The 25598-nt window shown below is 32.4% G+C and overlaps 2 protein-coding genes across 2 annotated transcripts in view; both read right to left on the bottom strand.

The window, feature by feature from the left end:
* Window positions 1–432: 432 nt before the first annotated feature.
* Window positions 433–25598, bottom strand: part of LOC143052254 (uncharacterized) — a 58136-nt gene continuing 32970 nt past the window's right edge. Inside the window, exons 6-11 of the mRNA XM_076225244.1 lie at window positions 8732–8860; window positions 7522–7650; window positions 4683–4811; window positions 3509–3697; window positions 1477–1580; window positions 433–575 (exon numbers count right to left, since the gene is read on the bottom strand). Coding sequence (XP_076081359.1) covers window positions 1486–1580; window positions 3509–3697; window positions 4683–4811; window positions 7522–7650; window positions 8732–8860 — 671 coding nt within the window. The 3' untranslated portion in view covers window positions 433–575; window positions 1477–1485. The remainder of the gene's footprint in view (window positions 576–1476; window positions 1581–3508; window positions 3698–4682; window positions 4812–7521; window positions 7651–8731; window positions 8861–25598) is intronic.
* LOC143051985 (uncharacterized) lies at window positions 18443–23266 on the bottom strand. Its single transcript, XM_076224955.1, has 5 exons — window positions 23188–23266; window positions 22309–22393; window positions 20713–20841; window positions 20039–20164; window positions 18443–18618 (listed from the first exon to the last, which is right to left on the bottom strand). Exons 2-5 carry the CDS (start codon window positions 22373–22375, stop codon window positions 18443–18445), a joined length of 498 nt encoding a protein of 165 aa, XP_076081070.1. The 5' UTR covers window positions 22376–22393; window positions 23188–23266.

Genomic DNA, 25598 nt, shown 5'->3' with positions numbered 1-25598 from the left:
GGCGCGCCCCTATCTGGTTAATGACGTCATAAAGGCGTGCGAAATTGACGATTTTTTCCGGTGAAAGACATGATTCCAAAAATGACCTATTTAAGGCAATTTTCTCACAAAACGTGTTTTTGAGACTGAATCCAAACAGAATGTTAAAGTGACACATTTGAATGGGTTTTCTTTTTTTAAAAAGGAGGGCTTTAAAACAACATAAAAGACATTTTCATTCAAACAAACAAATTCAAAATTTTGAGAACATGTTTAAATTGTGCTCGCTACATTATGAGAACATGGATAATTTAATCGTTTACGCAATTATTCATTCAAAGACAGGAAGTAACTATAGAACATGATTATATAAAAACAGATTAAAAACCTTTGTTTTCCAATACTAGACCAAACTCTTCACTAAAGTGAAAGAAAAATTCGACAAAGAAAACACACAGTTTGGTAATACCGCAACGAAACGATATGAGCAATTTATTTATTTTCAAAATTTAGCACGATTGATCACATAATACATCAAACGGCGTTTACGACTTTTTCTGGCTGGTTGCACTTTTCATCACTACGCCATGGTACACCTGAAAAATGGAAGTTCTAATTTAATGATGGTTTATTGCATTACGTCCAGTGACAAATCATTCATGAATGTATTACTCCAGTGACCTAATCCCAAATATGAAGTTTTGACAAGTGTGAATTTGTATCGCTCTTCGACGTGTATCGGTATTTATTCATCCAATATTTGTTGATGATGTTTCTGTTGTGGTTACGGTTAGATATAATCACTTGGATATGTATTGTTAAAGTCTTATCTTTTGCGGTTTTAAATCTGTAGCTAAGGTTCATTTCACATATTCGTATTTGTAAGATTGGTCGTGTTAATTTCCATTTTTCATGGTCAAAGCATTGTATTGGTCCTAACAATTAGACGTCGTCGCAGCATTTCTGTTTTGAAATAGCCTATAATTATCGTATTTTCAATCAAGCTAACTGTTTAGAATAGTAATGTTAAACAAATTAGATAAATTTCAAGATTATAACTATAACACGTCACTGTTTGTGATGTCCTGTGCTTTGGTTAATGGAATGTGTTCGTGTGTTATTCTGTGGTTCACATGTAACAAATACTATATTAATTATTTGTGCATTCATCAGTGCTTAGTGTTCTTCCGTTTGTCTGTGCTGTAATTCTGTCACTGTGTGTTGTCATTTGAGCGGTATATTTGGGTAGCACCAAGTCAAAAAACATGGCAGTTGTTTTTAAACAGTTTGTTTTTGTTTCACAAACTGAACAGCTCAATTCAAAAACGCTCAACTTTGTATGAGAGAGAATATTATAAATCGCTGCGGAATCTAAGCTCGCATTTATGCGCCAACTGCCAGTTTAACATATTATTCGGTAAATCTAGTTAATCATTTAGCACATATTGTCAAAATTGATACGTATTCTATCTGATCATAATTATATATTAATATTACCTTCACAGTTCATACTCTAGTAGTCGTCACCTTAACGGTCACTTCTTGTCCTACGCCCATGTTGTTATACGTAACAACGCTTATTGCATAACTAGTATATGGTTCTAAAAAATAAATATTTTAGGTTGATTGTTTGCAATTGAAACCCCAAAGCTTACCTAATTTTGTTACGTTCGGAGGACGTGTTTTTCAACAGACTGTCGGCATTCCAATGGGAACAAACTGTGCCCCTCTACTCGCCGACTTGTTTCTTTATTATTATGAGGCTGACTTCATGCAGGAACTTCTTAGGAAGAAAGATAAGAAGTTAGCAATATCCTTTAACTCTACTTTCCGCTATATAGATAATGTTCTTTCACTAAACAATTCAAAATTTGGTGACTATGTGGAACGCATCTATCCAATCGAACTAGAGATAAAGGATACTACAGATACAGTTAAGTCGGCTTCATATCTTGACTTGCATCTAGAAATTGACAATGAGGGTCGGTTGAAAACAAAACTTTACGACAAAAGAGATGATTTCAGCTTTCCAATTGTGAACTTTCCATTTCTAAGTAGCAACATTCCAGCAGCACCTGCATACGGGGTATATATCTCCCAATTGATACGATATTCCCGTGCTTGCATTTCCTATCATGATTTTCTTGATAGAGGTTTGCTGCTCACAAGGAAGCTATTAAACCAAGAGTTCCAAATGGTGAAGTTGAAATCATCCCTTCGTAAATTTTACGGACGCCATCACGAGTTGGTTGACCGTTATGGAATAACCGTTTCACAAATGATATCGGATATGTTCCTTACGTCGTAACTACAATCCCCTTCCCTTTCATGAATATGACCTACCGAATTAGACTATTTACCGGATTTGTAATCACTTAAGCAACACGACGGGTGCCACATGTGGAGCAGGATCTGCTTACCCTTCCGGAGCACCTGAGATCACCCCTAGTTTTTGGTGGGGTTCGTGTTGTTTATTCTTTAGTTTTCTATGTTGTGTCGTGTGTACTATTGTTTTTCTGTTTGTCTTTTTTATTTTTAGCCATGGCGTTGTCAGTTTGTTTTAGATTTATGAGTTTGACTGTCCCTTTGGTATCTTTCGTCCCTCTTTTGTCTTGCAATACGCCGAATAACTGACAATTCACTTTTCAAGAGAAAGTACCATGTGCAATCCTTCAAGACCTATGTGTTATATCTATGTAAGACAGACTGGGATCTTAATTATAATCGATAGAACAAATCGAGTGTAGCCAAAATTTAATGTATGCCTTTTTCAATTTGATAAAACGTTTAAATGACAGAAAGAGTACAAACTATAAAATTAAAAAAATATGAGAGGATAGCTTTCAAGAAAATGAACAGAAACATTTTGGTCACACGACCCGCTCTCTTGCTACACACTAAGTATATTTACTTCACATTTATTTATAATTATCTGAGTTATTTCACCTTATATGGTTTAAAAGAATTTTTCAAACAAAACAAAAAACGGTATTTCTTATCTGTATTTATCTTCTTTTTTTTAAATCACATGCAACGTGTTCATCTTAAAATGTTTCATATATTGACTGCATAAATACCGTAATTTATTTAAAATCCCATGACATAAACGGTCAACAAAAGATTGGTCAAATGAATTAATATATACTGGTAATATACATTTAAATACAGATTTTCTAACTGTCCAATATGTATGATAACATTCCTGTTGAAACCTTGGTTTCCTTTTTTAATAGAAATTGGAATATATAACAACATTTGAATGTGTTGTATCACTTTGAAATGATTTTAAGTTATTATGTAATTGTAATAAATTTTTATTTGTTAATAAGTATGTTCGCTTTAAAAAATGGAATGATTTTTTGTCAGTTAAAAAAACATTTATAATAAAGCCTTGTGCCGGTGCGGCGTAAAGCAATCCCCAATCAATTATAAGTTTTATCTTAATTGTGTTGTTTTACGTCTCTGGCCTTCAAAACATTTTTTTTCTGCAGATTATATTTAAGTCGTCTGTCCAACAATTAATATTTACCTAGGTTATTGATTATGTGCATGATTCTACTTGGTCCAAGGTCTTGTGTATGTCGTAAACTTGACAGTTCCTTGCCATAGATTATTTTATATCCACGTGCAGATCCAGCAAAGTCTGGCCATGCCCAAAATACTTTGATGTATCCTCGATACGGTATTGCACGTAAATCTTTTACTACTGGTGGTAGCTCTGGAATGAAATAAAACCATAGGATGAACGCTCCTGACAGACATGAAAGAGAAGCACAATATACCAAAGGAACATTCAACTTTTTAAGACAAACACAAACAGACAACGCCATGGCTAAAAAAAACAAGAATGTGTTCCTAGTACACGGATGCCCCATCCGCACTTTAATTTTCTATGTTAAGTGGACCGTGAAAATGGGATAAAATCTCTAATTTATAAAATTTTCTGACGTCAGACACTCAATAAATGTGTTCGTAGATAGTAGATGTTTTTGTGTTCTGTTAAATTGTTCCTTTTAAAATTGTTAAACGATGATGACTGATGTACCCATACTTTGACTATTATATTTATTGTGTCTGTTTATTTAACGCATCAATGTAAAAATATCGGAAATTGACGAGACTGTCATTACAAAAGTGAGAGGGTTAGCGCTATAGAACCAGGTTTAATCCACCATTTTCTACATTTGAAAATGCCTGTACCAAGTCAGGAATATGACAGTTCTTGTCCATTCGTTTTTGATGCGTTTTGTTATTTGATTTTGCCATGTGATTATGGACTTTCCCAATTGATCTTCCTCTAAGTTCAGTATTTTTGTGATTTTACTTTTTGGCATTAAAATTAGAAAGATCATATCATAGAGAACATGTTTACTACGTTTCAAGTTGATTGGAATACAACTTCATCAAAAACTACCTCGACCAAAAACTTTAACCTAAAGCATGACAGATGAACGAATGGACGCACAGACCAGAAAACATAATGCTCATAAATGGGACATAAAAGACAAACCAATATTAGTACACTTAAATTACATAGTCAACTGAAGACTTAGCAACACTACTACACCCGGCAATAATTGGAGGTTATCGCAGGTGTTTTTTATTAAGTAGGAAGTATTTCAACACAGTAAAATGTGAAATGACGATCAACATGTTGCTGTGTTGTTGACGAATTTCAATAAACAATAATACTAATAACTTACTATTATGACAAATCTCCGGTGATTCGTCTGAGAAATCAATGCATTCGCTATCACCAGTACATTCCTTTCCATCAGGAATACACTGTATTCCATCGGCACATTTAGAATACCCAGATGGACACTGTCTGTCTGGTAAAATAGACAAGAGAATGACATATACATCTAGATAAAAAATTTCTCGGGCACATTTAGAGAACCCAGATATACACTATCTGTCTGGTAAAATAGAAAAGAGAATGACATATACGTCTAAGTGAAAATATCACCGGCACATATAGAGTAACCAGATATACACGGTCTGTCTGGTAAAAGAGAATGACGTATACATATAAAGAACAATATCTCCGGAACATTTAGAGTAACCAGATATACACGGTATCCCTGTTAAAATAAAAAAAAAAGAGAATGACATATACATCTAAATTAAAATATCTACGGCACATTTAGAGTACCCAGATATACACGGTCTGTCTGGTAAAAGAGAATGACGTATACATATGAAGAACAATATCTCCGGAACATTTAGAGTAACCAGATATACACGGTATCCCTGTTAAAATAAAAAAAAAGAGAATGACATATACATCTAAATTAAAATATCTACGGCACATTTAGAGTACCCAGATATACACGGTCTGTCTGGTAACAGAGAATGACGTATACATATAAAGAACAATATCTCCGGAACATTTAGAGTAACCAGATATACACGGTATGACTGGTAAAAGAGAATGACGTATACATCTAAATTAAAATATCTACGGCACATTTAGAGTACCCAGTTTTACAGTCTGTCACACTCTGGTAGAATACCAAAGAGAATGACATATGCATCTTAATAAAAATTTCTCATGTATGGGACTATAACTAATCAAATGAAATATAGGGAGAGTCCTAACCCCTCCTGTTTGACAAATTGGAAACAGATGAGATCCCCACCCTCAACCATATATATTCATGTATTTGACAATATAACAAATGAAATGAAATATAGGTGAAGTCACTGGGGTCACCCCATCTTCTCCTGTTTAAAAACTTGATAACGGTTGAGATCCCCACCCCTAAACCATATGTTTTTATTTATGGGACAATGAAAAGACATCAAATGAAATATAGGGATAGTCCCTAGGGTCACCCCACTCCTCTTGTGTGTGTTTTGAGAACTTGTAAAGGATTGAGATACCAACCCATAAACCATATTCATTTCTGTTTATCAATCTCTTAGGCGTCACATATGTATATCCCTTTGCTAGACTTAACCAATGTGTACTAGACTTTGACCAAGGGTGACTGGGGTATAGAAATATAGTCACTTGGTCTTCTCCCGACCGGCAGGTAAACGCTTGCTGAAGTGGGGCGTCCGTTTGGCTGTGCGGGATGTATTAAGTTCGCAGTCACGTCCGTCAGAAGGGGACGTTAAATCCGATGCCTCGTGTAAAGAGAGTGCCACGCTCTTTGCACGTTAAGAACCCTTGCAACAACTCTTTGAGGGGTCCGTAGGTGGCCTGTTGCAAGGCAAAATTTCTGTCCCTATCCAATATACCCTCATTTTTCCAGTGGCAGTCCAAATTTCCCCGACCATCATCCTAGATGGCCTCTATTACAACAACCTACCTATTGTATTTATTGTGAACTTGTTCTCGTCCTGAATATGCATGAAATATTTGCCACTGGACGTTAAGCAACCAACAATCAATCAATCAATTGACCAATGTCAGGCTACCATGGGAATGAATAATTATGGGAGCTTTATTTGGGAGACTACGTAACAGCATTATATTACAATTATTTCTTGTTTATTATAAAATTTTATTGATGGAAAAAATGAGTAGGTTTAAAGAATTTACCTTAATTATATTTGGAATTATATCTGGTCCTATGAAAATTTTGATTTTGATATGGCTCATTTTTAAGAAAACATATCTTTCAAGCCCAAGAATGTTTGACCAACTGTTTTATAATTACTTGCCATTTTATTCCAAAACTTAGACATCATGGATTTAGGGTGAAGGTTGGGGTCATTTACATTTACTATGTGCAGGTCAGTTAGACCCCACATTTGATCTGATTTGGGTCTCATAATTTTTGTATTGTAGAAAACAATCTCAGTTTTCTTTCAAGGAAAGCAAGTCCATTCATACTTAAACAAGCTTGTACTATAGTTAACTTGAACTGCTAACAGTCAACTAATACCAACGTTAACTATCAACTGCAATCATTGCGAACTTGTACCACTGCAGACTCTGACCATGAACAAAATATACTTGACGTTGCTTTTGAAAACCTTGATAAAATATGAATTATTTGCCTTACTGGTTAATTCATTAAATGAAGATAAATGTATAATATTGGTTTTTGGTTAACTGCCTATAGCGCTTACAGTGCTTTGAATTCTTAAAATGGCCATTGTTATATTATAGCTCGTGTCTATGAGTGTTACATTATAATGATGTGTTTTTGTTGTGTCGTAGTTCTCCTCTTAGATATGATGAGTTTCCCTCAGTTTGAGTTTGTAACCCGGATTTGTTTGTTTTTTTTTTCTCAATCGATTTATGAATTTCGAACAGCGGTATAATACTGTTAATTATTGAACTTAATTATTTTTTATTTAAACCTTATTTTGCTATACGGTATCATTTACAAGTTTTCCCTTTTTCTTTAAATGTAATAAGGGAAAATCATTACAGTGTTCAACACATTTAGATTGAAACACTTTCACGAATATGGTTAAACTAAATAGATGGCACGGATGAAGAGATGAGTTCTATTGTACAACTTCAAACAGGGTGAGAATCTTTAAAAGGATTTTCAGATCTTCTTTTAAACACATATTTTATACCTTGAGTGCACAATTCTGGGTTCTCGTCTGATTTGTCACTACAAAACCTCCATTTGTCACAGACAAACCTTTCGTCTATACACTCGATTCCATCAGCACACTTCCATAAACCAGATTGGCATTGCCTGTCTGTTATGACATGTTTAAAAATAATACATATAAAGATTAAAGCCGGGCTTCATAGTAAAACGTAAAATCACACAAATACTGAACTCAGAGGAAAATCAAATCGGAAAATTCCTATTCCCATGACAAAACACATCAAAATCAAATAGACAAGAACTGTCATATCCCTGACTTGGTACAGGCATTTTCAAATGTAGACAATGGTGGATTGAACCTGGTTTTATAGCGCTAAACCTCTCACTTTGTTGACAGTCTCATCAAATTCCGTTATATTTACAATGATGCGTGAACTAATTGTGAAACAACTTGCTCTTGAGTGTATTTTTAAATGGTTGGACATTCTAGAAATTACGTACAATCTTAGTCTATTAAATGCAGTATTATGAAAACGATTAACTTTTCTACCATTTACAATCGTCATTCAAAACTAACATACACGTTGTTCCTACTTTGAAAAGAAAATGATGGCCAACGTTGTTAAGTACTGCTGACGTGGTTTTGAACAAAAAATGTGTGTGTCCCTTTTTTGCCAACCTATTCCTTTATTCATATGATGCAAAATTAATACAGGAATGTCTAATGAAGATTTAGAAGAAGCTAGCATTACTTCACGTTTCAGCATATATAGTCTTAATCTCTCAGCTGATACAGTATTCTAGAGTTTGGGCTTCCTTGTTAGACGTTTGATGCTAACAAAGAAGTTATACATCCAAGTTCCAATGGGTGAAGTTGAAGTCGTCCATTCGAAAATTTTACGGGAACCATTATGAGTTGGTTTACCTGGATATCTGTTTTTCATATATCGGTAGAAATGTTCAAATTTTAGCTTCATTCGCGTTCTGTTTTCCTTAAAGTTGACCGCTCTTATTAGAATTTTCAATGGGTTTGTTCTTACTTGAGCACATCATGGCATGATATTTTAGCTTCAATTCCGTTCTCTTTTAATCTAGAAATCACGAGTAATCGTTTTATATAAATGAACACAGGATTGATTTCGTGTCACAGCTGATTATGCAAAATGATTACGGCATATGAAATTGATTCACCCACTTTAAAGCCATTTTTTTTAATTCGTTTTACTTACCCTTTGTACAATTTTGCAATGCTTCATCACTTCCATCGGGACAGTTCTGAAATCCATTACACATGTTAAAATCATATACACAGTGAGCACCATCATCACACTTCCTTGCGTTTTCACCGCAATCTGCAGCTGCAAATAAGAATACATGTATCAGACCATAACAGTATTTGGACCGTATACGTACTTTTTTTCAACAATTTCCTGATATTGAGAAGTTTGTCAAGTTATTAAGTGCAAATCTAATTGAAACTTCAAATATTTTAACTATTATTATTTTTTAATTTTTTTAACGTAATAATATCTTTATTGCATATTTGCTGTAACAATTTACTAAGTTTACAGCTTGTAACTTAGTATCCCTCATGTTAGTTTACCTAATAGTTTAGGGAAGCACTATTTGGTAAGATATAACTTATTCATAATATCAGTAGCTATAATATAATTGATTTCACAATTATATAAAATAAATATTGTGAATACACATACAGATCTTTGTTAAAAAAGTCTTTCCTTTTTAGCTCACCTGGCCCGCAGGGCCAAGTGAGCTTTTCTCATCACTTGGTATCCGTCGTCGTCCTGCCTCCGTCGGTAACTTTTACAAAAATCTTCTCCTCTGAAACTAATGGGCCAAATTTAACCAAACTTGGCCAAAATAATCATTGGGGTATCTAGTTAAAAAAAATGTTGACCCGGCCAACCAACCAAGATGGCCGCCATGGCTAAAAATAGAACATAGTGGTAAAATGCAGTTTTTGGCTTATATCTCTGAAACCAAAGCGTTTAGAGCAAATCTGACATTGTGTGGAATTGTTCATCAGGTCAAGATCTATCCGCCCTCAAATTTTCAGATGAATCGGACAACCCATTGTTAGGCTGCTGTCCCAAAATTTGTAATTTTAAGGAAATTTTGCCGTCTTGAATATTATTATAGATAGAGGAAAACTGTAAACAGCAATAATGTTCAGCAAAGTAAGATCTACAAATAAGTCAACATGACCAAAATGGTCAGTTGACCCCTTAAGGAGTTATTGCCCTTTATAGTAAATTTTTTGTCAATTTTTCGTTACTTTTTGTTATCTTGTACAAAAATCTTCTCTTAAACTACTGAGACAAATTTAACCATACTAGTCCACAATCATCATTAGGGTATGTAGTTTTAAAAATGTGTCCGAGGACCCTGCCTGCGAACCAAGATGGCCGACATGGCTAAATATAGTACATAGGGTAAAATGCAGTTTTTGGCTAAAATCTCAGAAACCAAAGCATTTAAAGCAAATTTTACGAGATTAATTTGTTCGTTAGGTCAAAGTCTATCTGCCCTAAAAATTTCAGACTAATCAGGCATCCCCTTGTTTGGGTTGCTGCCCCAGAATTGGTAATTTTCAGAAAATTTTGCAGCTTTTGGTTATTATCTTGAATATTATTATAGATACAGATAAACTGTAAACAGCAATAATGTACAACAAAGTAAGACCTACAAATAAGTCAAAATGATCAAAATGGTCAGTTGACCCTTTAAGGAGTTATTGCCCTTGATAGTCAATTTTAAACAATTTTCATAAATTTTGTAAATTTTGTAAATTTTTATTCGTTTATGATATGCCCATAGACCAAGGTGAGCGACACAGGCTCTTTAGAGCCTCTAGTTTTTATACATTAACTTTTCCGGAATCTTTTCCGTTGTCTATTTTATCAAATGATCCGTGTTCCATTTAAAGAAATTTGGCATAGTATTGGTTCGACAAGCATGTGCGTTATCGCTTTATCGATTGTGTCTAAATATTCTTATATAAACAGGATTTAACCTATTTTATAAAACTTTTTAAAGTATACAATTTTTTTTTAAGTTTCTACTGATCTATTGTATGTCGTCGTGTATATGTATTACACAAGTTAAATCATTCATTTTAGCGTGCACAATTCACAATTTGTCTACACTATGAATTATTATATAATCGTGATTACACGTGTTTATCTTTTTTTTTGTTATAATGTTTATGAATAAAACAACAATATGTGTACCATGTCGATACTTATGCATGGTTGAACATTATTACAAACATATTTGTAACACATGCCGACATGCATGATTGAACCTGGTAAACAATTAACAATTGTGCTTACGTTTTGTACTTTTATAAAATAATGTTTCAAACATTTAAAATTGATTTAATTCTGATTTTTTTTTTATAATCTTTAATGAATTTATTTGACAATTCTATAATATCTGAAATTTCTTTTTGGAAAATTTTCAAAATGTTTATTTTTTTGTTTTCTTTTCTGAGACATAATATGCTTTATATAATGAAAAGGATATTATTGTTAGTATGTAGTTAGTATCAAAGTATGCTGAGTCTTCAATTTTGTACCCTATTACTAGATTTTCAAGACTTATAATGTTTTTGTCTATACCTAGGGAGTTCATTAATTTCATTGCTATTTTTAGGAAGTCTGTATTAAATAAGCAGTTCACAAAAAAGTGTTCATAGTTATCTTTTTCTTTACAATGCTTACATAAGTTGTCCTCAGTAATTTTCCACTTTTTTAATAGTTAATTAAATGGCAGAATATAGTGAATAAGTTTCCATCTAAATACTTTCAATCTGTTATCAGTGAGATATTGAAAAATAAAAACAACATTATTTTTGAACTTGTAACTTAAATTTTTGTCAAATAATTTTTCCCACAAAAGAAAACCATTCGGTTTTTCATGATTTTTTTTTAGTTTTTAACACAATATTTGGTTTATCCAATTTTGTTGATATTTAAGCTTAGATAAGTTGGTAGTTTCAGAGATTTTACCCTGTTCATCAATGATATCATTTATATTAATTATATCGCTTTTTATCCAATCGTCAAAGTTTAGACATTTTCTGTTAAAACTTATATTATCATTTCCCCAAAAAACTTGTTTTCTAATTTCAAAAACTCTTTTGGGATCTTTTGTGTTCCTCCTTTTTCACTAATTCAATCTTTAATTAGTTGCTTGTAAAAGCCTGGCATATTTTGTAACTTATTTTTATCAATGTCTTTAATAATCTTTAAATTTATTTTGAATATAAGAAGATTTTTCCCTAATTTGTTAAAATAAAGTTTTGGAATGATTGTCCAATTATCATTTTTATCTTTGCATAATTTTAGAATCCAATTGATATGCAGTGATTTTATGTAAACATCAATGTCTGTCATTTTAAGTCCACCTACCAAAAAATCTTTTGAAAGTGTGGATCTTTTTATTTTGTCTTTTTTGCCTTTCCATATAAAATTATATATCAAAGTTTTAAAATTTTGCAACATTTCTTTAAGAATTATAGTGTTTGATGCAATATATGTTATGTTTGGCAAAACAAGTGATTTGATGATGACTATATTTCCTATAATAGTAAGATTTTCTTTACTTCAATCAGCTATTATTTTTTTTTACATTTTAAATACAATTAAGAATAGAAATGGGGAATGTGTCAAGGAGACAATAACCCGACCATAGAAAAACAACAGCAGAAGGTCACCAACAGGTCTTCAATGTAGCGAGAAATTCCCGCACCCGGAAGCGTCCCTCAACAAATATATACTAGTTCAAAGATAATGAACGTCATACTTATTTCCAAATTGTACGCCATACTAATTTCAAAAGCTGTTTTTCAAAGTTTAATGTTTTACATTCTTGTTTATTATGCCCAAAATAAATTACAAGACTTTTAATAGGTGTATTACACCAATTTATATATTCACATTTATCACAACAGTGTTTCAATTGGCCTAGCCATATCCCTTCAGTTTTTGTTTTATTCAATTTTAAACCCGAGAAAGTACCAAATATTTCTATTAAACTAATTAGTTACATCTTTTTTTGATTGAAGATATAAATTAGTATCATCTGCTATTACTTTTACCGACTTTTATTTCTAGTCCTTTTAAATTTTAATTTTCCCTTATCTTAATTGCCTTTACTTCTACTGCTAGAACAAATAGTAACGATGATAACGGACATCCTTGTCGGATTCCACGAGAAGCACTGAATCGTGTAGAAACCCACCCGTTATTAATAATGCATCCATTAATATCCGAGTACATTGTCTGAACCCACCTAATAAAATTATTTTTAAAGCCAAATTTCCTTAAAGACTCAAACATGAAGTCCCATTCTAACGAGTCAAATGCTTTTGTAAAGTCAAGGAATAAGATTGCCCCATCTATTTTAAAAGTTTCAGAGTAATCTTTAACATCTTGTATTTGTCGAATATTAAATCCAATATACCTATTTTTTACATATCCTTTTTGGTCAGTGTGTTTAATTTTGGGTAGCAGGGGTTTTAATCTTTGTGCTAATGCATACGCATGTATTTTTGCATCATAATTTAAAAGAGTTAGAGGTCTATAATTATCTAGTGAAAAAGGGTCATTTTTTTTTTATAAATTAAGGATATTAAACCTACCTTCTGAGTGTTTGATAGCTTTCCTTTTTCACAACAACAATTAAAAGTAGCGACTATAAAAGTTTTTAATTCTTCCCAAAATTTTCTGTAAAATTCAACATTTAATCCATCAAGCCCAGGAGCTTTATTAAGTTTCATTTTAAAAATTGCATCAGTACATTTATCAACAGTTATTTTCCCTTCACAATTATTACTTTCAGAGTCATTTAATTTTTTATATTCTTTTAGAGATTCTAATTAATTTTTTGTTTCTTCTATCTCAGGATTTTTTGTAGAGAACAAATTTTTATAATAATTTGTTTTCATTCTAATATTTTGTCTTGATATCTTGTAACTTGACCCTTATCATCATATAATTGGGTTATTGTTTTTCTACTCTGTCTAGATTTTTCCATCCATAGAAAATATGCTGATTTTTTTCTCCCTCTTCAACCCATTTTACTCTTGTCCTTATTCGATTACCTTTTATTTTCTCATTATAGAGTTTTCCTATTTCATTTTCTACATTTTCTACTTTCTGTACTAAATTGCTTTTGTTTTTGTCATTGCAAGATGATTTGTCTATAATTTTATTTAATTCCGTTAACATTTTTACCAACTTGCTGATTTGGTCTTTTTTATTCCTAGCTTTTATTTTATAATAGTTGATTGTCTTGTCTCTAACTTCAATTTTGAAATTGTCCCACAGAATGTCAAGTTCAGTTTCAGTTTTTGCCTTGTTTTTATAATTTTGTATTATCTTAATAATTATTAGCTCACCTGGCCTAAAAGGCCATGTGAGCTTTTCTCATCACTTGGCGTCCGTCGTCGTCGTCGTCGTCGTCTGTCGTCGTTAACAATTTTTCAAACATCTTCTCCTCTGAAACTACTAAATGGATTTGAATGAAACTTAGCATGATTGTTCCTTAGATTATCCTGCACAAAGTGTGTGCTTCGATTTTTGATCCGTCAAAAAACATGGCCGCCGTTACTTAAAATAGAACATAGGGGTCAAATGCAGTTTTTGACTTATATCTCAAAAACGAAAGCATTTAGAGCAAATCTGACATGGGGTAAAAATGTTCATTAGGTCAAGATCTATCAGCCCTGAAATTTTCAGATGAATCAAACAAACCATTGTTGGGTTGCTGCCACTTAATTGGTAATTTTAAGGAAATTTTGCAGTTTTTGGTCATTATCTTGAATATTATTATAGATAAAGATAAACTGTAAACAGCAAAAATGATCAGCAAAGTAAGATCTACAATTAAGTTAATATGACCAAAATTGTCAATTGACCCCTTAAGGGGTTATTGTCCTTTAATGACAATTTTTCACAATTTGTTCATCATATTTGCTAACTTTAAAAAATCTTCTCCTCTAAAACTACTAAACCAAATTCAACCAAACTTCAACTGAATGATCAGTAGGGTGTATAAAATAAAGTTTCTGCTTTATTTTTTTATTTCGTCAAAAAACATGGCCGTCATGGCTAAAAATAGAACACAGGGTAAAATGCAGTTTTTGGCTTTTATCTCAAAAACTCCAGCATTTAGAGCAAATAAGACAAGAAGTTAAAGTATTTATTAGGTCAAGGTCTACCTGTCCTGAAATTTTCAGCCGAATTGGGTAACTGGTTTTTCAGGGATAATGCCCCTGAATTGATGATTTTAAAGAAATTTTGCAGTTTTTGGTTATTATCTTGAATATTATTATAGATACAGATAAACTGTTTATAGCAAAAATGTTAAGCAAAGTAAGATCAACAAATTAGTCAATTTGACCAAAATTGTCAATTGACCCCTTAAGGAGTTATTGCCCTTTAAAGACTTTTTTCACAATTTGTTCATCATATTGACTTACTTTAAAAAATCTTCTCCTTTGAAACTGCTGTATCAATTTCAGCCAATCTTAGGCTAAATGAGTTTCAGAGTATCTAGTATAAATTTTATATTTCATTTCCTTGTATGTCAGAAACATAGCTCCTATGGCTAAAATAGAACATAGAACATGATTTTTTTTTTTGCTTTTGAAGAAAATAGGACGATTCAAAGAACATTTAAATAAATTGAAAAGCCAAAATAATCATTGATGAGAGATTTGACCAAAAAAATTAAGGTGAACGATTCAGGCTCTTGAGAGCCTCTTGTTTCAATGTAGTCTTCATTTTGAAGTACACTACTGTTAAGTTTCCAGTATCCCCTTCCTTTTTGTCCTCTACTTAAATTTATTTTTAAGGAAACACAGTTGTGATTTGTGTATTGTAGTACTATTGGTCTTATATTACATGAAACACAGTTATTGAATACCTCAGGAGCAATTAAAAAATAATTTATTATTGTCGACTCCGATCTATCTTTTCTACTCCATGTATATTGAATTTTGTTTGGATTTCTGTTTCTCCACACATCACTTAGTTTAAGGGACTTTATAAGTTTATTTAAGTTGTGAGCATTTTTTTTTTTTTTTTTTTGGTGCTTAGATTTGCTTTTTGAAACAATAAGGGATAAAATTTCGTTATAATCACCTCCTAGAATTAGTTGACCCAAACTTTTTTCTTCTATTACAGCATGTACAGTTTTTAAAAAAAAATAATCGGTTTTAGGATTATTTGGCGCATAAATGTTAGCTATTGTTATAATAGTGTCATCTATTTCAATGTCAACAAGCAATAGCCTTCCTTTATTATCTTTATAGTCCTCTATAATTTTAAAGTTTAGATTTTTCCCCAGCCATATGGCAATTCCCCTTGACGTCACATTTTTGGGTTTTTGACCATTAAAACAATCTTTTTCTTTTATCAGATTTGTGTAAGCCTTTACAATTTACTGTACAGATATGGAGATGTTTGTTTAATACCATAGTTGGTGAGTATTTTTAATATTTATTTGTAACATCCATTATGCTTCAGTAAACTTAGGTAAATCCCCTTTGGAGCTTTGATAATTAGGTTACATTTTGGTTGACTCTCACAGAGACTATAAATATACATTTTTCCAGGTGTTTTATTTTTAACACTTTTCACGTTTTTAAAGGGACTTTTATTCATTAATCGACTTGTTCTTTGTATTATAAATAGTTTGAATTGTTTTACATTGTCATATTGGGGCCTTTTATACTGACTATGCGGTATGGGCTTTGCTCATTGTTGAAGGTCGTACTGATAGTTGTGAATTGCTGTGTCATGTTGGTTTCTTGTGGAGAGTTGTCTCATTGGCAATCATACCACATCTTCTTTTTTTTTTAGAAATACTTAGTTTCCACTTTTTTCATCTAATTGTAAAATAACAATTTGTAAATCTAAAAAAAAAAAATTAATAAATGTGTGTTTAAATGCAACCCATATAATCCAAAAAAAAAATTGAGATTGGAAATAAGGATTGTGTCAAACAGACAACGACCCGACCAATTGTATTGGACAGAGACGTATATTATTTTTTTTTTTATCAGATTTATCTTTTTTTGTTCGCGAACATTTCTTTTCGTTATTACCATTGCTTTCGAAAAAAAAACTTTGGCTTTACTACTGGAGTCGATTTCACAAAAAAACTTAAGATTGATCGTAAGTCATGAACAATTCAGTATACTTACGACCAATCTTAATCGTAAGTTTTTTTGTGAAATCGACTCCTGAACTACAGCGTACTTGTGAACGACGAGAATGATTTCACGACGTTGTTGCGATTGAAACTTATTTCAACTTAGTTTAGCGCCTTATTGACAAAAAAATGATTGTTTTTATTGAGAAAAAAAAAACCACATAAACCCCAAGTTTTTTTATTTTGTAATCCATCAAGCAATGTTTACAGAACTCCGTCAATATTTTAAGAAAACATCAACAATCGATTTTTTTCTGCATGTTTTGTAAATTTCTTTATTTCACTAATAGTAAATTCCAAAATTAACAATTCTGTTTAACCTAAAACTTGAATTGAATTGTGATTCCGTGGCTCAAGGGAACAATTCACCAGAAAACGCGGTAAAGGTATGACTGTTCGTTCAAAAGAAATGTTACATTTATTAAAAATCCTTATTCGTGAAATTTCAGGGTTTTTGCTTCAAATATGCAAACTTCGAACCAAATTATCTCAAAAAGTAAGTCATGAAGGTATATGTTTCTTTTCCTGTTTTTAACCGGATTTTTGTGACAAAAATGTCGGTTATTGATTTGGGGATGTACGGCGGGCTGGGTGGGCGGACGTCAATCAAATGCTGTCCGTGCATTAACTCATGAACCGTTCAACCAAAGCTTTTAAAATTTTAATATGTTATTACTGACAACTATACGAAGGTCAAGTTTAATAATGGCGATTTTGACTTTTACCGTTCAGGAGTTATGGTTCTTGAAAGATTGAAAAATGGAGTTTCCAGTTGTGTTTGTGCATTTACGCATGAACTGTTCTACCAAAGCTTCCCAAATTTTAATATGTTGTTACTGATGACAGAATGGAGGTCAAGTTCAATAATGACGATTTTGACTTTTACCGTTCAGGAGTTGTGGTTCTTGAAAGATTGAAAAATGGTGTTTCCCGTCGTGTCCGTGCATTTATGCATGAACCATTCAACCAAAGCTTTTGAAATTTTAATATGATGTTACTGATGACAAAATAGAGGTCAAGTTCAATAATGACGATTTTGACTTTTACCGTTCAGGAGTTATGGTTCTTGAAAGATCGTAAAATGGCGTTTCCATTCAGTTGTTGCATTTACTCATGAACCTTTCAATCTAAGCTTTTCAAATTTTAATATGTTGATACTGATGACAAAATGGAGGTGAAATTTGATATTGACGATTTTCACTTTACCATTCATCAGTAATGGTTCTTGTGATATTGCCAGGACACAAATAAATGTTAATAAATCCGGTTTGCTGTTGTTGTGACAGCCTCTTGTTAAAGTACAAATCGACATTTTTTTTAATTTAAATAAGGCCGTTAGTTTTCTCGTTTGAATTGTTTTACTTTGTCATTTCGGAACATTTTATAGCTGACTATGCGGTATGGGATTTGCTCATTGATGAAGGCCGTACAGTGTTCTATAGTTGATAATGTCTGTGTCATTTTGGTCTCTTGTGGACAGTTGTCTCATTGGCAATCATACCACATCTTCTTTTTTTTATATTGACCTTGTAACAAAAATATCAAGAAAAAACAACGTGGGATATCTACTGTATCGTCGTATTTAATTTGGTCTGGTCTTTATTCAAGCGTGTACACGTTGATAAGGTTATGTACATGTCATTACACTACTTACTTGTATGCATTAAAAATTTAATTTTACTTCAGCTTGAATGTTGTCAGAGAAGAAGTCTAATAGCAAGGAGTAAACTGCACTGATCTTTACAAAATTCTTCGTCCATATCAGAGCCATCATTGCAATGATTACGGATAGCATCTACCCGACACATAGCATCTACCCTAATGCATTGCTGTCCATCACGACACTTCATGTATCCATCCAAACATTTATAGTCTGAAATGAAGAACACCACATCTGTCATAAAAGGGTAACATAATAAAACAATGACAATGGAATGAGAAAATAGAAGGGGTACACTACACCTAAGAAAGATAACTCTTAGGAAGAAAGATGAGAAGTTAGCAATATCCATTAACTTTACATTCCGATATATAGATGATGTTATCTCACTAAATAATACAAAGTTTGGTCACTATGTTGAACGAATCAATCCCATCGAACTTGAGATAAAGAATACTACAGATACAGTTGTCTGTCTCATATCTTGACTTATATCTAGAAATTGACAATAAGGGTCGTTTGAAAACAAAACTTTACGACAAAAGAGATGATTTTAGCTTTCCAATTGTGAACTTTCCATTTCTATGTAGCAAAATTCCAGCAGCGCCTAAATACTGAGTATATATTTCTCCCAATTGATACGATATTCCCGGGCTTGTGTTTCCTATCATGATTTCCTTAATGGAAGATTGCTGCTCACAGGGAAGCTATTAAACCAAGAGTTCCAAATGGTGAAGTTGAAATCATCCTTTCGCAAATTTTACGGACGCCATCACGAGTTGGTTGACTGGTTAAAATGTTTGAACCAGCTGCAAATTGTTTGCATATGTCCGGAATCTGATGTTCAGTAGTTGTTCTTTGTAGATGTTGTCACCCCAAGGGGGACACGGGGATATAGAAATATAGTCACTTGGTCTTCTCCCGACCGGCAGTAAAACGCTTGCCGAAGTTGGGCGTCCGTTTGGCTGTGCGGGATGTATTAAGTTCGCAGTCACGTCCGGTCAGAAGGGGAAAGTTAAATCCGATGCCTCGTGTAAAGAGAGTGCCACGCTCTTTGCACGTTAAGACCCCTTGCAACAACTCTTTTGAGAGGTCTGTAGGTGGCCTGTTGCAAGGCTAAATTTCTGTCCCTATCCAAGATTTTCCAGTGGCAGTCCAAATTTCCCCGACCATCATCCCAGATGGACCATATCGTATCAACCTACCTATTGTATTTATTGTGAATTTGTTCTCGTCCTAATTATGCATGAAATATTTGCCACTGAACGTTAAGCAACCAACAATCAATCAATCAATTTGTAGATGTTGTTCATAAGTGTTTCTCGTTTTTATATATATTAGACCGTTGGTTTTCCCGTTTAAATCGTTTTACACTTTGGGGGGCTCTTTATAGCTTGCTGTTTGGTGTAAGCCAGGGGTCCGTGTTGAGCATGTAATTTGACCTATGTTTACTTTTATAAATTGTGATTTGGATGGAGAGTTGTCTCATAGGGACTCATACCACAACTTCTTATATCTATACTCTCAAAAACAATTAATACTGTCGGCATACGTACTCCTTTGAAATATGAACACGAAGTCATAGAGGATAAGCAGATCCTACTTTCTATTCATATATATTTCTTCAATATACCTTGACAAAAAGCTTCATCCTCATCGCTGCCATCCGTACAGTCTACATCCCCGTCACAAAACTGGTGTCTGTACAGACACTTGTATCCGTTAGCACATTTAGTTTGATAAATTGGACATGTGTATTCTGAAACATATTACAATACATTGCATTTCCCAATTGACTTTTTTTTTAATTTTTTATTGATTACAGAAGAGTAAACTATAGACAAAACAAAAAATAAATCCGTCTTTGTATTGTAGATATAAAAAAAAATTACGGTTTCCACATAAACGGTTTTGAAGTAAAAAGAAATCGTTTCATGGAAATAACTTCTTACATGTTGATATTTCTCATTTTTTCTTGAACTATAGTTAATTTATGCTTTTAATGTTCCTACTAATCTATATTGTTTCGTTAGTATTTTGTATTTTTGTAGATCTTGTATAGTAGATAATTTTTATCTTTTATGTATCTACTGATCTACTAGTTTTTGTGAATATGCCAAAAATTGACAAATAAGTCAAAATTGTCCATTCATGGCATCACTTACTAATTATTTGTCATTAATAGGCGCATTTTGAGAGAACATGTGAGCATATAAACTTGTTCAAAATGGGTCAAATAATGGACATTATCATTTTCCTTCATATTATTCTAAGACCTAGTAACAATTTGTATAGACTACCGCATACCTGTACAATTGGCCTCATCGGAAAGGTCCGCACAGTCCGTTTTTCCGTCACACCACTCACTAATCCAGACACAATCGTCATAATCAGTACTACAATGTTTGATCATATTGTAACTACACTTATCATCGTCTGCAACAATATAAAGTCAACATCACTTTAATTATCACATGAATTATCATTGATATGGTTAAATTTGTAAATTACATGTTTACACAATTTTGAATTTTTGAAATACTAAGGCTTTTCTACCTCATGCATAGATTACCTTAGCTGTATTTTGCAAAACTTTTAGGAATTTTGGTACTCAATGCTCTTCAACTTCGTACTTTCTTTGACCTTTTTAACTTGTTTGGATTCGAGCGTCACTGATGAGTCTTTAGTAGACGAAACGCGAGTCTGGCGTATATACAAAATGTAGTCCTGGTATCGTGTCTTCGCCATCTTGGATTTAAAAAAAACGAGAGCCTAAGGTCCAGATAATCTATCAAGTTAGCAAAATGTGATGTAGGAATGCAGATATTTAACATGTCAGCTGTGAAGGAAAGAAATCGACCATTTACAAGTGCACTTTATACATGTACGTTTATAAGTGTTTGATTTTGTAACATTCAAATAAGAAATTAAAGAAAGATTTTGGTCTGTTCTGAAGGGTTTTTATATTCACTCAATTTTAAATTAGTATCATACTTTGCATCGATATTTTTGTCAACCCGAAAAAAGTTAACAGATGTTTTGATATTTAATTGCATAAGGTCGATTTTTATCAGATCCAGCTTGTGTATCATCATTGTTGTTATTTTTTTACTCCGTAGGGTATAATGTGGTTGATCCGTCCATCAGTCATTCCTGTTTTTTGTCATTCCACCATTTGACACCACAAACCAGAAATATCATTAAACTTTATAGAAAATACTGACATACTTTGTAGATGTGCTTATCGACAGCAAATTAGGATTCAATATTTTTTTAATTACTTGTGCCACTTTGAACTTAAAATATTTGCCTACATATACTACTGCAGCAGTTGGTCATCGCAACTACTCAGAAACCACACAGTAGAATTTCGTATAATTTTATAGACAAAAAGGACATCATAATATGTAGAAGTGCATAAATTTGTAGGAACTATAAGAGATAATGTATGTCCAGTGACAAGTGACGATGTTGGACCCTAAGGTATATGAGTTTGTCCTCAAAGGTTCTTTGATTTTACAGATGTGTTATTTTCTTGTCTTTGGTTAATTATTTATTTACTGCATTTCATACATATCACCATTTATAGAAATGGTTCTAGCATTCACTGTGATGATCCTAGCATAACGGGTGATTTCTGATAATTACAAATTCTTTTAAAAACATAAATCTTACAATTTTATTCGGATGAAATACAATGCTACAATTTATATATCATTTTAAAATTAATTCACCTCATAAGCTTTAATGTCTATAAATAAATGTATTTCCTTAATGTAATATGTAAGTGGTTAAAACCATGGCTGGTGAATACGCGGATTTATTGTGTCGCAGGTTCAACTTTCCGAATGAACAGCTGTAGCAGTAGTACTCTTTAAATGTGATATTAAAATCATGGCTTACATGTTCTAGCAATTGCCAATACCATTGTAGTCAGTATTAATATATTTAAGGTTCTTGATCCCATCATAGTGGTGAACTAGCTCACCTATAAAGTAACATAAATATCAATATTAATGACAACTCGTGTTCCTTGAAATTTATGAAAGAAATGAAATATAAAAAAAAAAAAAAAAATCTTAAAAGCACACAACTGTGAAATGGACTTAATTGGAACAATTCACTAGACATTCATTTCATGTCAGAAATGCATTATACGTAAGTGTGCAAGATAAAAGAGAAATAGTTAATAGTTATGATAGTAAACATACCTACTTGATTACTGCAACAGATACACCTGGTTCAACTGACACACATCAATAAAAACAAAAATGAACAGAAAATACAGAAAAGAACAAAAAATACAGAAAAGAAACAAGAATATACCTAAATATTTTACAATCCAGACCAGAACTTACCACCATCAGCCTTGACAGATAGAAACACTAACATGAACAACTCGAACGAATGAGCTGCACATGGCCATCATTATTTGAACAGCTACATGCACATTATGTGCTATGGTTATTACAACAAATAACACGTTTGTCAGCCTTTACCATACACAGTATATCTTGTCAATTTTATTGATTATTTCACGACAGAAATAAAGGGAAAGAAAAACCTTTGCAACTCTAATCTGTAACTTTTTTACAAACAACTAGAGGCTTGACAGTACTGTCCTTATTCATAAGTCTCTTCCGAAGGGCAGTAAAACCCTGAAAGTGATGAGTCCAACTTAATATATTTAGTTACATTTTTTAATTGGACCATTATTTTTATTGCTTTTAACAATATATTGGCAATATTTGTTTTAAAGTATTGAGGTATTTAAACACTAACCTTGATCGAAAAACAGTGATAGGAAGACACGTTCACTTTATTTAGACCGCTGTTTTGTATGTCCTCACCAAAGAAGTATATTTACACGAAGTGAACTAATGATAAGTTATATTGAATATACACGAAACAGGAAGTACGATTATCTTAATTACTTTTAAATTACATTTTAGAAGTTATCATCAGTAATTTGAAATTTTGTTTTAAAAGAGCAATTATTATTCATTTGAAATAGCAATATTTCAGGGCCGACAAAATATTATTTACGCTTATAAAGTTCATTGTGAATAAGGTTTAGATCAGGACGCATATAGCGGATTTAATAATTTTTCACAATTAAGGAATTTCAAAACGGGAATAATAAGTATTTAATGATATTTTAATTTACGTACGTCCAGGATTTCCTCATAATCGTTCAAACCTCAATCCTCTTTCAATTGGAATTTCATGTTACCTTTAATAGTTTTCATTTAAATGTCATTGAGGGGTCTAGTGTAAAAAAAAATCTGATATATTTGATGACTTCTTAATAGTTAATGGACAAAAACATGAACAACAGTGAAATATTATAACATTCGTTAGAAAAGCACAACTAACATTATTTGTTCAATAACATTTTACACCCATTATGACAAGAGTCATTTATTTTATTTTCTATGCAAATGAAATGGTGAAGAATATCCTTTTTAGTTAATCACACATAGAATACTAAGACCTCATTTCAGGTTTTGTTTAAATTCTTTCGCTATTCATCAAAACAAAATCCGGGTAACAAACTGGAACCGATGATATCACATCAACTATTAGAGGAAAACTACGGAATAACAGAAACACTGCATCAAAAACAACCCAACATACATAGAAACGGACTATTTGATAACATTTCCCATATTCCTGACTTGGTAGAGGACATTTTAAGAAAGAAAAACATGGTAGATTGAATCCGGTTATGTGACACTGTTATGGATACCGCTCAAACATTACGTGAAAGGATAAAAAAGGGGGAAAAAACAACAACAAAAACCAACAAGAACACAAAAGACAGAGAAATAAGTCAGTAAATAATATAATAGCAAATGATAAAATAACAGTAATTTTATGCTTATAGACTTATTATTCGGTGTGTACTAACAAGGACAGCATGACGGGTGCAACCAGTGGCGCAAAATCTGTTTACCATCTCAAAGCACGTAAGATCTTTAGGTGAGGTACGTGTTGCTTAGTCTTTAGTTTTCTATGTTTTGTTTTGTTTTGTCTTTCGTTCTTTCTTTTTTAAGCAAAGCGTTGATTTTTTTTAGGCATAAATGTCCCTCTGGTATCTTTCGCCTCTCTTTGAAAACTGTATTTTATACCGCCAGTTCAATAAGGTAATACGTAGTAACGTTATTCATGGTAAATGACGGCATTGTCTTGACCTCATCCTCAAAAAAAGAATACATGTGTTTGCATATCGTGAACACAATCATGAAAATTGTCTAATTAATCGGACACGAAATTGTGATATCTAGAATCCCACTTCAAATTAAATATTAGATATAGGCTTCTTATACAAGTATTTATGTATGGCATTTAAATAGGCGTGTCAGCTTGAATACATAATTACTCGTAATTAAAATGACTAAAATTGCAGTAATTTAGGAGAACAAATAGTCATTGACATTTTAAAAGGTCAAGCTGAATTGACAATAAAAAGTTCAAGGTGAATATGGAACATGACGAAGATAACTGTTTTATCACAATATAAGCTTCTTATTCAAGTAATTATGTATGGCATTTAAATAGGCGTGCCAGCTTAAAAACATAATTACGCGTCATTAAAATGACTAGAATTGCAGTAATTTAGGAGAACAAATCGTCATTGACATTTTAAAAGTTCAAGCTGAATTGACAATAAAAAGTGCAAGGTGAATATGGAACATGACGAAGATAACTGTTTTATCACAATATAAGAAATGCAGAAAGCGACAAAAAATCATTTGTTAAAAAACTATAGAATCTAGTAAATAACGACATATACAAACATGTTAATAACAGTGAGAAAGCGGCTATTTTTATGTGTAGGTCTTTATGTTATATAGCTCATCGAGTTATGGTCTTATATATCGTTCAAGATGAATTTCAATCCAGAACAGCGTTTCGTACGCAAAAAAAAATCATCAAGATTTTTAATAATTGTTTACCTGAACTCTTTATTTGATACTAAATAATTAGCTAGATCTCTCACTTGTACGACAGTCGCATGAATTTCTGATTTGCCTTGTCTAGACAAAATGCCAAAAGAAAAGAAGTATTTGCATGCATATCTATAGATAATACAACGACTGATTGGATTTCAACTTCGGATATAATAAGTTATGATCGATTATATCTTATCTGTTAAGAAAATCTTCAAAGATACTTTTGATATTACAAAG

Source organism: Mytilus galloprovincialis, chromosome 11 (assembly GCF_965363235.1).
Source record: "Mytilus galloprovincialis chromosome 11, xbMytGall1.hap1.1, whole genome shotgun sequence".
Taxonomy (NCBI): Eukaryota; Metazoa; Mollusca; class Bivalvia; order Mytilida; family Mytilidae; genus Mytilus; species Mytilus galloprovincialis.
Note: the sequence above shows the minus strand (reverse complement) of the source record. Positions and strands in the feature narration are given on the sequence as shown.

What these genes read in the sequence shown, in the direction of transcription:
- LOC143051985 (XM_076224955.1), bottom strand. Translation starts at nt 22,375, where the DNA reads ATGATGGGATCAAGAACCTTAAATATATTAATACTGACTACAATGGTA. An exon ending in ATTGGCAATTGCTAGAACAT is followed by an intron (nt 20,842 to 22,308) that starts GTAAGCCATGAT and finishes ATATTGTTGCAG; the next exon opens with ACGATGATAAGTGTAGTTAC. An exon ending in CGATGAGGCCAATTGTACAG is followed by an intron (nt 20,165 to 20,712) that starts GTATGCGGTAGT and finishes AATATGTTTCAG; the next exon opens with AATACACATGTCCAATTTAT.